This window comes from Strongylocentrotus purpuratus, unplaced genomic scaffold, assembly GCF_000002235.5.
Source record: "Strongylocentrotus purpuratus isolate Spur 01 unplaced genomic scaffold, Spur_5.0 spur5_scaffold_14, whole genome shotgun sequence".
Lineage (NCBI taxonomy): Eukaryota > Metazoa > Echinodermata > Echinoidea > Camarodonta > Strongylocentrotidae > Strongylocentrotus > Strongylocentrotus purpuratus.
Window position 1 is genome coordinate 14,050,860 of NW_022145599.1, and position 16,868 is coordinate 14,067,727.

Sequence of the window (16,868 nt, forward strand, 5' to 3'; positions counted from 1 at the left end):
GCAAGTTAAAGATGGCACACCACAATTTTTCCTTCGTTTTACTCTTGACAAAATGTTCTTCATGTACATGATAAACACTTCTTTGTACCAGACGTGGCACCCTATATTTGGGCAATTATTCTGGTTTGTCTGAACTTTAATACTTGGTATTATTTCGCATTGTAATTCATCTTCTAGGTTTCCTAAAGAGGTGCAGGAACTTTTGGGCCAAATAGGCGTAAATAGGTCTTTGAGCGGGAGGTTAAAGATTAACATCATGTATTGTTCATTCTTTTCCCTAATTAGATATTAACGAGTGTCTACTGACTCCCAACCCTTGTAATAACAACGGAATGTGCATCAATCTACAAAACAGATTCCAGTGTGACTGTTCACCTGGCTGGACTGGAACACGTTGTGAAACGGGTACGGACGATGTGTTATCCTTCTAAAAACGTGTGTTTTGTCGCCCTACAAATAATTTGATTAGGAATAACTGTCAAACTATGAATGTTTTTTTCATGAATATACATTTATCTTGCCAAATTTTCTTGATCTCCAAAATACTTTTTTTGGAAGTTTTTGATACAGTCATGAGAAGAAGAAGAAAAAAATTGTCATCTTAAAAAAAATTCTGGATTCGAAAACATCAAACAACACGAAATTACTAAATGTATTGACATGCAGGATTTCTTGGGGTAAAAGTTTGTATTTTCCTTCCAACTTTGCAGACATCAACGAATGCGCATCCTCCCCATGTGTAAACGGTGGGACCTGTGACGATGAAATCAATCAGTATACCTGTGTGTGCCCTGTCGGCTTCGAAGGTCTTACCTGTAACATTGGTAAGAACAATACAAGTATTACAAATGTAATTGGGTCATATCCACCCAGGGTAGTAAGATAGGCTGAAATAATTTGTGTCTGAAAATATATCTTCTTATTTTTCTTTATGTTTGGTGTGTTCGTGTTGAACTATTTAGTATCATAGGAATTGGTTATGCAACCAGCCTTCGATGTTTGTTTCTGTAATCATCAAGTTCACAATAATATCCATTAACCTGTTAATTGCTCCTCTGCAGCAATCAATGACTGCACAAGTCAGCCTTGTCAGAACGGTGGTACATGTGTAGACGGAAACAACGCTTTCACCTGTCAATGTCAAGCCGGTTGGGAAGGTGTAACATGTTCCGAGGGTGAGGAGAACAACGACCTTTTTTATTTTACAAAATATACATATCTGTATGGTTTTATGACAAACTGATGGCGGTACTACAGTGACTTTGTAATAAGTTGTGTTTTTCATTGTCGTTCTAAAAATTCTCAACTAACTAGATACCAACAGACCTCGACTCGTTTCGATTCATACCTGATAGAGGGTATAAGACATGGGTTAAAATTACAATTTGTTTCACCTAAAGAAATTCTTTAAGCTGTAATTTATGAATATTCCTTGCACTGAGAATGGATTACAAAGTTAATGAATTGCACATACAGTAAGAAGATCTACAGAAAAAATATCAGTCATAGAATGTATATGGCTGACAAATATAATAAAGTTGTAGTAGTATTAGTAGAAGTAGTAGTAGTAGAAGAAGTAGTAGTAATAAAAGAGTAGTAGTAGTAAAAGAGTAGTAGTAGTAGTAGTAGTAGTTGTAGTAGTAAGAGTAGAAGTAAAAGAGTAGTAGTAGTAGTAGCAGTAGTAATAGTAATAGTAGTATAGTGGTAGTAGAGTAGTATACACTTTATTAGACAACTTGTTTAGCGCAAGGCTAATCTTCCACAAGTTCAGTTTGTTGTTCATGCACAAGACCATTCACCCTACGTTCTTCGCATCACCCTCAATTTCTAATAGATGTAAATGAGTGTGCCAGCACTCCGTGTATAAATGGTGGAACGTGCACCCATGGAACTAACATCTACATCTGCCAATGCCCACCTGCTTGGAGCGGCACCAATTGTGAATTAGGTACGTAACGCAATAACCCATATATAATATGAAACATGAAGATCAATTTAAAGTGCTAATGACACTGCTAGGTCTAAATGTGACCTCGTACAGGGTGATGTTTAGTACCAATCATCAAAATTAAGTTTCGCTCTTTTTTTTAGGGGTTCCTCGTCGTTTTACTTTACTCAAGATATGAGCTTCAAATATTTCTTTAAATGAAGAGAATTTGCAAATTTAGATATGTTAAAAGGATTTTTTTACCTGAATAAATATTTGTGTCCACGATACATAAACTATTCGAAAAATGAGGCTTTTGTCATTTCTGCCACTCCCTCCCTCAACCCGGACAAGGCCCCATTAAGTAGTTCGTTGCTAAAGTACATCGACTGAACCATTCCTGACATCAATGTCATAACTAAGGACTGTATTTTTATATTGAATTACTGGTGATTTTGCGTTAATTATATACACAAAAACTGAAATGGTATCGATTGTTGCTCTGACGTACACATATACAAATTTGTATTGACATTGCTACAAATAATGTATACAAACTATGAAAACGAAGCTTAGTGGTAAATTTACCCGTGGCAAGTATATTTATTTTTCCCTTTCAACTGTATATCATTTCACTAGATCGTCGCGAATGCCTGAGCAACCCATGTCTTAACGAAGGAACATGCATCGAACAGGTGAATGGATACCAGTGCAGATGTATGCCAGGATATACAGGAACACGATGTGAAACAAGTAAGTATCACAATTTGAAGTATAATTGATAAAATATTGAGCATGGTAGGGAATGCATTCATTTGAAGGAGTTGATTAATTTCCAAACGGGACAGTGGCACTTGTGTTGTGCAGCTATTCATGTTATATTCCGATACAATGCCTAGTAAAGTCTTTTTGTTATTCTTGTTCTTTATATAGAAAGGGATGATGATGTTTTACAGCTTTTCTATGGCGCCATATAACTGTTTTAATAATGAACATTCAAAGGCGCAAGTTTCTACAATTTATTCATTTTTCCACATTTGCTGAAATGGGTAAGTTTTGAGACATGATTTGAAGTGTTTTAAACTGTCGATCTCACGAAAACAAGACTTTATGATACTAACTTCTATGACTTTCTTTTTCTTTTAAGATATTAATGAATGCAGTAGCGGTCCTTGTCTTAACGGAGGAAACTGCATTGATGGAATCAACGGGTACACGTGTGATTGCGTAGATGGTTATAATGGGCTTATCTGTCAATTCGGTAAGTGGAATGTTATTTCTATATGTATATTAATTTTTCATCTAAGCTAAATAGAAAGAAAGAATTTCATGATAACGTGGAAAGTTATATCATATTGGTAATCCAAAGATTTTAAGCCATAAAAAATAATCTATAAATGAATCGGTCTTAACGTCATTTCTTTCAATGCAACATATCCAATATAATACTTGATTGACTATGAGAAGAACAGTAGTGATATCTTACTACATGAGATGATTATTTCTTGCTGTGTGAATATCCGTATGTCTTGATATATACTTCAATTGCTAGAGTTCATCATACCACATACCCGTACGTATTTTGATTACATTCAGATATAAACGAATGTGGTTCCAGCCCCTGCCAGAATGGAGGCACCTGCGATGACAGAATAGCGTCATATGTGTGTACCTGCGCAGCTGGATATATTGGGGTCAACTGCGAAACCGGTAAGTGCTTTTTGCTATTGCCGTAGCAAGTCACTTTTGCTACATTGCAATGGATTCTAACATGTAGCAAAACAGGAAGCCTTTTGTTAACGAAAATATTATTGTTATCCCTTCTAAGAAATAACAAAAAAGATTATGAAATTGTGGCTCCTCGTTGCGTATATGGTGAATGTTAAGCGCATCCGATTACGGACATTATCTCACGTACAAATGGGAATGCATGGGTGAATTATGATGTTAAAAGTTATTCAGATATATCGTGACGTCACCTTCTTTTAATAGAGCATTTATTCAACCTGTGTGAGTTGACGGTTAAGAGAAACAGGATTGTCTGTATCGAATTCCAGTATAAAGCTGAGAGAAAGAGGTCACTTACATGTCTGTATAATATATTGTATGTTTGTCCGCTGAGGAAAGTTTTTGACACGGTCCTATTTTGTGTCTCCGTTTTCTGAGGTGACTATGACCGAAACGGCACCCTTAGAGGGCCTACATTTATTTGTTGAAACATAATTACCATGTTCACGAAATCAACTATTCTGTCATAATATTACATATTTTTTCCAAAAGAATAACCAACACAGAGTTATTACTTCTGGCTCTGAACAAACGATATGCAAATAGTTTGTTTCAAAATCAAATAGAAATACTGTCTAAACTCTAAACTATATCTGTATTGCTGTTTTTGATATAGATTTCGACGAATGTAGCAGCACCCCCTGCAAAAACGGCGGCGTTTGCTCACACTCCATTAATGCATACATGTGTAGTTGTCCAGATGGATACACTGGCATCAATTGCGAAATCGGTAAGTTATGGCCCTCAGTCAGAGGCGTATTCAGTAAATATTTTCAAGAGGGGGGTGGGCAAAGCGTGTGATCCATGTTTCAACTGCCCATTCATGGTCACTTCCATGTAAACCTTGATTGGATCGGCTTTACATTGGTTGTTCATTGATGTTGCCTTGGAAGGTAACATCGATTAAACCATCAATGGTAAGTTTAATTCAACTAGGTCCAGATTCGGAGCAGGCAGGTTTAAATAGGGGTTCATGTGTTGATGAGTATCAATTTAGTTTCATACTAGACAATGATTTATAAGATATTCGGAAAGTGTCAGAGAGGGCTTCCGCTCGCCTAATTAAATATGCTGGAGGGTTTTTTTTATATGATCGAAGTGGACAGATAATTCATTCATAGCTCTGCTTGTGCATTAACTTTGCCGAAGCACGCAGAGGGTTTATGAATGAGTTTCTATACTTACCTATTGATTCTCCTTTACTATTATTCACGTGCTTTGGACACTTTTTTTGTTGGGGGAGTATACAAAAATCACATTCCCTACAACATGAATAAGCAATGGTCTATGGGTACGCATTGCTATATTGCGTGATTACCCAGGCTCATAAGCGTGAGGCTAGAATGTGCATGATACATCTTTCTACAAGTTGGTTACAGGTCGTTGTGTATGATTTATTTTATCTTACTATCCTATCCTATTTTGATTTAAAGTGTGATTAAAGTTTAGCATGAATGTTTCTTTTTTTCGTCAGATATCGACGAATGCTCCAGCTCACCGTGCAGGAATGGTGGAGCGTGTGATGATGCCATTAATTCTTACACTTGTACATGTATCTCTGGATACACCGGAACCAATTGCCAAATAGGTATTTATTATATTGCACTCTATCAGTAACTGCATGTTGACAAGATTTCCAGGACTCATGAGAGAACTGTGTCTTGTGTCAGATGACAACCTTATGTGGCTCTCCAACCTTTATCTGACATTCTAGCTGCCAAACATCATACGAAAGAAGAAGACTGTGTATCTTTCAATATTGAATACCCGTATTTCTACTACTATACTACGGTAACACATTTCTGCGTGTCATTTCGTAAATTATTCTGTTCGTTTCACTGTTGAATTAAAACAAAAGATTAGAATACGGAGACGAGACGACATGAGACCGACAGTACATTGAGCCATAAATTAAGCTACGGCAAATAATCGGTCTTCTTAGAATCGGTGCACAACTGATTGATAATTAATCCTGTTTTACATCACGCATGATGAAGTGATTTTTTTTTCTCCTGTTTATCTGTACAATTAACCCATGTTCTAGTAGAATTCAAACCCGATGCCGGACCGAATTGTTGTCAAAAATCGCGTTTAAATAAAGAACTAAATAATGAAAGATATTAAGAAAGTAATCTTAGAGCCCGGGTAAGGTTTAACTTAATTAGCCTACTATGGACCTTGGTGTTTATATGAATTTCCAATATTTTAATAGCTATGATCGAATTCATTTTTTCCGAATCCTGTTGAATTTTATTGTAGAAATTGATGAATGCGCCAGCGGACCGTGCCTGAATGGTGGAACTTGCATCGACAACGTAGACTCCTACAGTTGCGAGTGTCCCAGTGGATACGCAGACGTTATTTGTTCAACAGGTTGGTTTTTGTTTGGGTCATTCCGAATCATTGTTTTTGAATAAATGACTTTCAAAAGTAAATCATGCAAACAATTCCTAAGTGTTCCTGCTTTGATTGTTGCTTTTTAATACAGTAAAACCTGTCTTAATGGCTACTCTTTATAATTATCACCTGTCAAAAGTTGCCATGTATTTAGCCTCCCTCCACGTTTCCCTCGGGTGGCCTTAATACACAGGTTTGACAGCATTATTGAACAAGAATTAAAACTAGTATGGGTTCTCGTTTTTAAATGTTGCACCATTGTAAGAACGTACTCTCCTGTAAGGCATCTCATTCCTTCTCAGGAGGAAAATGTTAACCTAACGAAAACACTGAACTCAAATGTGGGTATACATATGAGACTGATAAAAAGCTTGACTTCAAAACCTGGTACAAGTTTAAACTTTCGTAGCCACAACTAAATAGCGATCATGGCCAGTTTGCATTCTCATTACACTGTTACACGTAAAGTAAGAATACATTTTCTAAACTTTTTCATGAAATAATTCTGACCATGTAAGTTAATCTTGAGAAATATATATTGTTGTTCATTGACACACTGCAGACATTGACGAGTGTGCCAGCAGTCCTTGCCTATCCGGCGGGACTTGTAGGGATCTGGTAGACGGTTTTGAGTGTGATTGTCCGTCAGGACGAGAAGGTGTCCGATGTGAACTTGGTAAGTCTGAAATCATCTAAAGGCCTGTTCAGAAATGTATTCAAAACTCGTTTTAAAAAAAATTCATACAAAGAATTGTGGTATATTATGAGAAAGGCGAACAGAATATATGGTGGTATCGTAATTAACACGAAAGAAACTACTTTCGCATATCAACACAAGGCAATTTCAATAGCTTTGTGCATCACCTATTAAAATATGCGGACATAGCAGTGACGTATAATTTAATCCCAACATGATTTCTGATGGAAATTAAACAGACATAATGTGGTCGAAGATATGCTTTATCTTTTCACTTTGCAATACGAACAAACTTGCTTTCTTCCCCGTTAATAGAGCACATAAAAGTGATAAAACATCTTCCAACAGATCGAATCCAAGAGAATGGGAATTACTTAATATGGATAGGATCGGCTCCCCCGTTAAAGCCAAGATACCACTTTATAACAATCAAATAGAGTCCGCTGTTTTAGTGATTTAGCGAAAATCTTAGATGAAATATATTATCTACGTGCTGGGATAGGGTGATATTTTCTGCATCTGAAACTGGCGATTTTCAAATTTATTTATTAACAAGCATTACCGGAATTTCATGATGAATTATGTGATACGTAATAACTTTGACAAAAAAAGTTGCAAGATGAGTACTTAATATTTATTATAATGTTTATAACAAAAAAATTTGCGACGGTGTATAATGTCGTCGCTGTTTTCACGAAGTGACGGTAGTGAAAAAAACATTGTATTCACTTTGCGTTACGATTTTCCTCACTACCGTCACTTCGTGAAAACAAGGACGATGTATTTCTCATACATTTTTTACACTCTTTACATGATGTAAAATTACTTTGTAAATCTGTTATTACTTTCTAAAGTTAATACCGTCTAAGCCTGAGCTACTGGTCACTCTTTATACACCAAATAAATGTTTTTAAAATATATAATAACATAAGGGAAAACACAACTATCAAGTATTCATACAACGGCATTTCTTTCTGCAGACACGAATGAGTGCGCAAGTAGACCCTGTGTGAATGGAGGATCTTGCACCGATCTTTTCGACGCCTACAGCTGCAGATGTCTGCCTGGATACGAGGGTACTAATTGCGAGTTGGACGTGGACGAATGTAGCAGCTCCCCGTGTATGAACAATGGTGTTTGCTCTGACGCTATTGATTACTTCTCGTGCGAGTGTGTCAGTGGATTTGAAGGGGTTCGCTGTGAAACAAGTACGTCAATTTAACAATCAAATATTTATCATTCTTATTATGATTTTTGTATTTATAATTATTACGATCATGATAGTAAAATTATTTTGCATAATAATAGTGATAATAATAAATAAAATAATAATGATGATAATAATAATAATTATTGTTATTATTAATAGTAGTAGTAATAGTAGTAGTAGTAGAAGTAGTAGAAGTAGTAGTAGTAGTAATAGTATTAATAATAGCTGTAGTAGTAGTAGTAGTAGTAGTAGTATATTTTAATCGGCATAGAAGAAGAAAAAACAATGGATACTTGGGACAAGAAAACTATTAATCAAATAACTTTACCGTGAAGGTCTTCTTTTTCCAATTCATGTGACTTGACATGAATGAAATGGCACAAAATAAAGATAACGAAGAAATAATGAAATGCAAGTATAATTCTCAATCCTTCGCTATTTATTGTCTTACATTTGTAGTTGTAGGAGTCGGCGGTGGTTTTTATATTGTTGTTATCGTTTGTATCAGTATGAATATTACTACTTAATTGCACTATCATTACCATTATAATGATTATTGCTAATTCTATTTTTATCTAGACATCAACGAGTGTGCAAGTAACCCATGCCAGAATGGAGGGGCGTGTGTAGACAGTGTGAACAGCTATTCCTGTAACTGCGCTGATGGATGGACAAGTGCAAGGTGTGAAATAAGTAAGTAAACTCACATATTTTTCTTTTACTAATTGGAGCTATAGATGTGCCGGTCTTGTATAGCGCATATCACATTATTATGTAACCTCTCAATGCACTTTCAAAGGACTTTGGCTATTATTTATTGTACTGAGTAAGTAAGTTTCCTTTCCGTGTTTCAGGCTTGTAAAAATCGTTGAAGTACTGTAAGCAAAATTTGGTAAACCAGTCATGTAATTTAAAATAATGAAAGTAGGAATAAATCAAGAGCTATTTCCGCACCTTTGATTCACGTAACCCACAACGAATGGGCCAGTTTAACAAAACCGTCATGAATCTAAGTTCTTGGACATCTCGTAGAAGCATGTGTTACATTTAGTTTGTCCACGAACTGTTCTTAGACTTTGATGGTTCCGTGAAGCTGTCTCCTGTATTCGATTCAATTATTAATCTTATTTTTATATTGTGAAATTACAATCAAGAAGTATTTACGGATCACTCAAACTTTATGTATAGTTTTCAATATATCAAATATTTAATTCAGTGCAAAAATTTGACAAAATAACAAAATAACCTTTAGTTTGTGTTATGTACACAAATCTAAATATTTTCATCCATTGATTTGCAAATAATATTTTTTAAATCTCATTTCATTTCTCGGTAAATGTTTTGATAAACAATTTAGTTTTAGCAGAAAAGATATATAATTATTTCTTAGTGAATAAACAAGATATATAATTGTTCCGTTTACATCAATTCAAAACTTCAACATGTTTCCCATTTCTAAACAGATATCGATGAATGTGCGAGCAACCCATGCGTGAACGGCGACTGTGCAGATGGAATCAATTCGTTTACTTGTTTCTGTAACTCTGGATGGACCGGGCCGAGATGCAATATGGGTGAGTATTGATTTAAAAGATAATAAATAGTCATATTTAACGAGGGTAGCCACATGAAATTAAGAACTGCTCTTCTTGGGGACTATTTTTCATATATTGAAATAAACGTAAATTAACCCTCTTTAAAGGTAGTATGTCCCATTTGCAGCCACCATCAAATTCTGTAGAACTTTGCCGGGATTATGAAAATATCACGTATGTCCTATCTGTGTAACTCAAACGTTAGTAGTACGGTGTTCTAATATTCAATTTATGCAATGAAACCCAATTACTTTCTAGACTTCCCTGTCAGATAGGCATCTTGACCGGGCTTGTCAAAACCATGCAGTCTTAAGAATACAGCCGACATCCAGAGCTCAATCCTCCCTAATGTTTCTCAATCTTTGTTTTTATTGTAAACAATAATGTCTTACAAATGCATCGATTTATTACATATCACAAACTTGCTCCATTTTTGCTATTTTCTTAATCAGACTACCCAATGTTTAAATTAATGTGCCTTTACAAACGTGAAGGTTCAAAACTTGATTGTTTTGGAAGATTATTGAATTTTTTTACTTTGATATATATATCAAAATTTAATTCATTTATCCACGGTGTAGATGAACAATACTGAGTTTATGTTATTGCTGGGTGTGGATTAAGTGTATATTGCGTGTATATTTCAGGAGGAAATATAGCAAAGCCAAGAAGTTTTATTGGTGGCAAATTTTCAAGCAGAAGATTGCTGCCAATGGCGTGTCATTACTGAATGATGTTCTCTTTTTGTTCCCATAGACATCAATGAATGCGACAGCAACCCGTGTCAAAATGGAGGAGAGTGCATCAATGCCGTCAACAGCTACTCGTGTCGATGCGTATCGGGTTGGACTGGATACAATTGTGAAGACGGTAATGCTATTGTGTTTCATTTCAACTCCTATGTATCACAGAAGGAAAAAGTATATAGTTGATTACAGAGTTATTGACGTGTAGACATGCGATTTTGGTGCACAGGGTTTTCACATTGTGGTAACACTTGAACGAATTTAGGAGCCCCTGTGCAAAAGGAGCCACTGTAAATGTTTACTATCATTAATAATATTACCATCATTATCATCATAATAATCATCAATAACATTTTTTTTAAATTAATATTTCTTTTTTTACTGATCCTTATTCGTATTGTTCTTACTTCAACGAATGTGATAGCAGCCCATGCCAAAACAGAGTTGGTATAAACGTGTATTTTTTTAAAATTCTAATTAGTATTTTTTTTCCCCCAATTTATTCTTTTCGTTTAGACTTAAATGAATGTGGTAGCAACCCTTGTCAAAATGGAGCCAGATGCAACAATCTTCTCGATGCATATTCATGCACATGCACTGCTGGATGGACGGGAGCCAGATGCGACATAGGTAGATACGGCAATAAGTTTGCCTTTGTTTTGTTGCCAATGGAAGCCTCATCAGCATCAATGTTGTTCTTCCTTAAAGCTATGCAATTATCGTTTACTTCAGCGATTGTCGGAAACCCATTTACACCTGGGTGGAGAGTAGCAAATGTAATTTAAGTCCTTTCTATAAACGACCTTAGTACCAGGCTAAGATTCGAACCCTCAATCCTTGGATTAAGTTTCAAGTGAATGAACCACTGTGCCACGACACCTCTTTATGTTCGATTTCTAATGTACTATTCCTATTTTGAACGTATCTACAAAAAATCCGGTAGTAAATTAGGCTACTGGAATTAAAGCAACTATACGATCAGTTATTAGAAATTGTTTGAATATTCGAATACGGCAAGACAAATTTTAACCTATTTTTTTCTTCAAATTATTCACCTTTATTGAGAAGCATAAAAACAAAACGAAGACGTACAACAGTGGCGGGATAATAACAAAAATAAAGAGTCCTTTTGATAGTGACCCAATATGGATATAGGCCTACAAAAAAAATGTAAACTGTCCGCCTTTAATATAAAATTGTCATGTATTTATCTATTCTTTACTGTTTTACTTTGTGAATCAGATATCGACGAATGTGCACCAGCTCCATGCTTGAATGGCGGATCTTGCACAAACTTCCAGAACAGATACACGTGTACATGTACATCGGCCTGGACCGGAACCAATTGTGAAATCGGTGAGTAACACACCTCGGTCACACCAAACGAGACTGATACTATACCAAACACAATATTACATTTCACCGAATGGCCAAAAATCTGTCGGTTTTAAGTCGGTGTGGAGTCGGTCTGGTGGTATGACTGAGGTACTTTTACCATGCATTTATTACCACTATACGCTAGAGTGGAAATTCACTCTTTATGCGTTATTTCAGGGCTCATTATGCTGTTGAGTGGTAATCCGGAGTGGAATCCACTCTAAACAGAGTTATTTAAACCATTAACATGGAGGGCGCGGGATGTCAAAAGTACTTGAATAACAAATTAACATGAAATATTCCCCCAAAACGCCCCCTTCCCCCTCCTATATTGCTCTTGATGACAGTTCATCTTAGTCGAGTCATTACTTAATTGTACCTTAAATATGAATATTTCTCGTAGCACCTGTTCGATTGTCCATTAAATGCCATTTTTCTCTTTGTAACAACAGAGGTTGACGAATGCGCGAGTAACCCTTGCCAGAACGGAGGTGTCTGCAATGACCTGATCAACCGCTACACCTGTACTTGTATCGGTGGTTTTACTGGTGTACACTGCGAGAGACGTGAGTATTAGTGTTTGGTGTACTTTTATATGTAATCGCATGATAAAATAAAGTTTTTACAAAAGTTGCGACCTGTAAAATTCAATGTTAAATACTGTTGTAACAATTGGTGTGCCCACCATATGGCATGGGTGTACATCGTTTGCTGTACCTTCATAGTTATTTGCAAGATGAAATGAAGTTTGACAAAATGTAGGATGATTTAAATGTAACGTTTGATATCGTCCGCATGAATCTATGAATCATCCACTTACTACGCGGTTTCAGACAGGTTAACGAATAACACACATGTAATTGAATAAAACTGTTATAAATTAGATGTATCTAATCCAGGAATGAATCGGTAGTAATAACCTTCATTAACTTTTCTTTTGCACTTTTTTGAATGAAATTACAAAATGCTGAATATAATGACATTAGGAATACTTGCATTGATGAATAATGATTATTGACTTGAGTATATATTTCATACTAAGTTATCAAATCAAACATTGTTATGTTTTTCAGTCGATATTAAATTCTTTAATTTTTTTCACTTCTAGCAATCAATGAATGCAGCAGCAATCCATGTGTGAGGGGCATATGCGTAGATGAAGTCAACGCCTTCAGATGTGTGTGCGACGTAGGCTGGACTGGAGAATTATGCAGCTTCAGTAAGAATCCAATTTTAGGAAGCAACATCTTTTACCTGTTAAAATAACCAGTTTAGATACAGTATGCTTGTAAATAGAATGACTGTATTAAGCTGGAAGTATTAAAAATGTATGTAATTGAGCATTTTTGAAAAGATGATCTTTCTACTTAATTTTGTTCATGAGTCCCCTGTGAGCATATCCGATTGGAAGGTTTATGTAATGATCCAGTATATTTTCATAAAATATGCGTTACGAGTAATATCATAAAGAGTGTCGTATTCGAGTCTGGCCCCGAGGCCAAATTTTAGGGGCCCTGGCCTTGGCTTCAGACCCAGCCATGTGAACAGAACTTATGGAAAGTTATATCTTTGGTTGCTTCGTGACTCGGAGCTGCCGGCCTCGACTACATCCCCTGATCATGACTCTCAAATTGTACACGATTTTAAGGCCATCTAGTCCTTGATCAATCGGTGGGAAGGTGATAAAAAGATAGGAACCGTGTGAAGTGCCGTTTTAAGATGGGGTGTTATTATTATCTTGTTTTTGTTTGTTAATTCTGGTAAGAAAAATAAGTGAGTTTAGCGAGTTTTTCTTCAAAATATTTGATTGAATATTTGTGGCAAAAAATACTCAACTCTGACAGGCTGCCAGAAATAAACCCATGATAACAACCACAACAGTTGCAGTTCTTCTGACATACCAAAATTAATTCCCGTTTCTTGTTTCAGACATTGATGACTGCGATACTGACCCGTGTTTCAATGGAGGCTCGTGTATTGATGGGGTAAACAGCTTCAGGTGTAACTGCGCACCGGGCTGGACTGGAAACACATGTGAAGATGGTAAAACATTCGATACTGTAAACAAAATTAAAAGGTCCACACTATATTGTGTCTCAGTTTTGATGGATCTTTCTACATACTGATAAACGCACCTTCTAATTCTCGATGTATGATCTTTTGAATAGTTATCATGTCTCAATTCATTGATGGTTATCTTAACAAATCCATTTTTTGTTTAAATGAAATTATGATAAAATGGGCAGAGTTAGGGGGTTGAATTAGTTTGCAGGTGTGTTCCTTCCCTCATTAATTGTATAATCAGTGATAACGTTTAGGTTTACAAAGTTTAAATAAGGGCTATTACTTTATAAATTCGAGACAAATAACTGTATCATTTCTTCTATTTACATCACAATATTAACGAAGAGAACTTCCAGTTCTTTGGTTTCTTCGGTAGGTAATGTAATTTCAAAATTAGCAATATTTCAGTCTTACTAAGATCCACTAAGAAAAAATAGGTTCATATTCCAATGATTAAGTTACACCAGACTCCAGGTCTTAAGTCACTTTAACAAACGAAAATTTAGACCTCAGACTAAGTTCCTTTATTTAACCCGATAAGAACGAAAGCTTAAGCCCGTCATCGTGGTTAACTTTTTTGGTAGAATACATGCATATAACTTTTAACAAATTCTTTTTCCTTGATTTTCTATTCCTTTTTTCTTTTCATTTCAGATATAAACGAGTGTGCCAGTGAGCCGTGCCAGAACGGTGGATCTTGCAACAACTTGCAGAATATGTTTACCTGTACATGCACTACTGGATTCACAGGACTGATTTGTGAAATTGGTAAAGTAAAAGTTGTAGTTTTCAATGTCGATGGGTATTAGACTGCTGAGAAAGCAAATACATGCTAATACATAACGAGTCTGTGGACATAATACGGCTATTAGTTCCATCCAGGAGATTTAGTAAAGAGATTTGGTAAAATGCATCAGGCACTGACTGGCTTTTAAGACATGGGCTCTTAATCAAAGCCAGTTTCCATATTGAGTTAAATCATAAGGATTGAATTCCCGGTTGTTAGTCTAAACATTGATTCAAGCAGTCGCCATGATTTCCTGATCATGATCCATGATCAAATCAAAATTCAAGAATCAAAAGCATTACCTTAAACATGAGCAGTTCAAAAGTCTCTAAATCATTTCGGAGCAAAATTGCAAATTGGCAATAGGACATGGTTCTAAGATTGCCACATAGAATAATGAGGCATAATAATTGGGACCATCTTTAAGACCTGTCGGCTAATTTATGACAATAACTTGTAGATAAACAAATGCATTCTGAAGTAAAGTGATTTCTTCTATTTTCCTCCAGTAAAACTAGTTTGTGTTCCGAAGAATTCCCTTTAACTCCTACATGTATTTTCTTACTGATTTTAGATATCGATGAGTGTGCAAGCGATCCATGTGTGAACGGTGGCCTCTGCTTTAACACTCCCAACAACCTGGCTTATAGATGTGCATGTCAACCCGGTTATACTGGAGATCGATGCGAAATAGGTAAGTTAACGGTGACTTTGGCACCCTAAAGAGTTGTAATGTAAAGATCTGTCAAATATTGAGTCTGCGATCAGATTTAGGATAAGTCTATGATGATAAATCCAAAAGTTTGATATTCAATTTAATGTATATCATTTTCAAATTATGCATTTGAGCTGTTTGCGATACTATGAATATGTAATATATTTATAAATGAAGCTCGTTTGGAAAACTATCTTATTATTTGCTGTTTCTTGATATTTCATGGAGTAAATAGTATCATTTGGCATTTTCTGTCGTGTGGGGTTCAGGCTTTAATATTAAGACTAATCAAAGGCCTTTGAACTTTATCTACGCCAAAAATTCAATTCAATTCCACATAAATATCTCATGAAATCACGCGAGTATATATTCATTTATATAGAAGTGGAGAGTATCTAACTCACGTAAAGGCCAATGGCTTGTGGTTGATGGGTGGATGCATTATATAGATTAGTCCGAAATATGACGACGTGTTTGAATTTGATTTTTTTTATTTTTTTTATTTTATTTATCCCCTCACAGACATCAATGAATGTGAGTCTAACCCCTGTGAAAATGGAGGAACCTGCGAGGATGAAATCAACGCATTCCGGTGCGTGTGTCCCCCTGGATTCGCCGGGACCACCTGCAGTTTAAACATCAATGACTGCTCTGCTGAACCTTGCCTAAATGGAGGCATCTGCCTGGATAGGATCGGAGGATATCTCTGTGCATGTCCACAAGGGTATTCTGGAGACAACTGCGAAACAAGTAAGTGTATTGTCTTACATTATAATCAAAACGAGATCGCATAGAATTTCAGGAAATCAATTTCTATTCGGAATAGGTAATATGTTTGAACTTTTCAGTAAATGACACACAAGCCTGTTGAAATTGTCTTGGATTGTTTTCTTATTTTTATTTTATTTTTATTTGTTTGTAATCGTGTTCAAAATGTCAATACAAATGTATAGGAACACTTGTCATTAACACATGGACTGCCAGAGTCGATTATATCCTAGTTTGGTAACAAAGAGCATTCACTTCACCAATACAAAACTCGCCACAAAACTACAACTTCCTAAAAAGGTATTTGAAGTCCAGATGAAATTATAAACAAACAGCATTGGCGTTTTATTCGATATAAAACTGTTACTGTTCAGCCTCCACCATTAGCGCAGTAGACACTCAAAATATTGACTAAATTCTGTCTTTGAATTTGAATTTTAAATTCTGTCTTTGAATTTGAATTTTAGATGAAAACGAATGTGAAAGCAACCCATGCCAGAACGCAGGAGCTTGCATGAATCGTGCCCAAGAGCATGGTTACGACTGTCAGTGTGCACCAGGCTTCACCGGCACTCACTGTGAAATAAGTAAGTTTGATATGACATTACAAACTTGAACCTTGAACCTTGAACCTTGAAATGATAATCACTTTGAGTAGCTCATATAGAAGCTATCCGACGATGATGATATGCCGCGGGTATTAAAGTGTTAGATTGAGTAAATAATAGCATTTTCACATTATTTACAATAAAATGTGAGCGTGTCTGCCGAATGATTGGTAGTGCAGCCTCCTTCAA

The 16,868-nt window shown here is 35.8% G+C and overlaps 1 protein-coding gene across 1 annotated transcript in view; it reads left to right on the forward strand.

Moving 5' to 3' along the window:
* The window catches only part of LOC589927, a 52,642-nt gene that overhangs the window by 22,927 nt on the left and 12,847 nt on the right, over positions 1–16,868 (forward strand). Inside the window, exons 25-48 of the mRNA XM_030984256.1 lie at positions 286–405; positions 711–824; positions 1,062–1,175; positions 1,835–1,948; positions 2,567–2,680; positions 3,075–3,188; positions 3,524–3,637; positions 4,332–4,445; positions 5,190–5,303; positions 5,975–6,088; positions 6,675–6,788; positions 7,790–8,017; positions 8,599–8,712; positions 9,483–9,593; positions 10,371–10,484; positions 10,877–10,990; positions 11,603–11,716; positions 12,190–12,303; positions 12,846–12,956; positions 13,667–13,780; positions 14,456–14,569; positions 15,163–15,282; positions 15,826–16,053; positions 16,539–16,658. Coding sequence (XP_030840116.1) covers positions 286–405; positions 711–824; positions 1,062–1,175; positions 1,835–1,948; positions 2,567–2,680; positions 3,075–3,188; positions 3,524–3,637; positions 4,332–4,445; positions 5,190–5,303; positions 5,975–6,088; positions 6,675–6,788; positions 7,790–8,017; positions 8,599–8,712; positions 9,483–9,593; positions 10,371–10,484; positions 10,877–10,990; positions 11,603–11,716; positions 12,190–12,303; positions 12,846–12,956; positions 13,667–13,780; positions 14,456–14,569; positions 15,163–15,282; positions 15,826–16,053; positions 16,539–16,658 — 2,976 coding nt within the window. The remainder of the gene's footprint in view (positions 1–285; positions 406–710; positions 825–1,061; positions 1,176–1,834; positions 1,949–2,566; positions 2,681–3,074; positions 3,189–3,523; positions 3,638–4,331; positions 4,446–5,189; positions 5,304–5,974; positions 6,089–6,674; positions 6,789–7,789; positions 8,018–8,598; positions 8,713–9,482; positions 9,594–10,370; positions 10,485–10,876; positions 10,991–11,602; positions 11,717–12,189; positions 12,304–12,845; positions 12,957–13,666; positions 13,781–14,455; positions 14,570–15,162; positions 15,283–15,825; positions 16,054–16,538; positions 16,659–16,868) is intronic.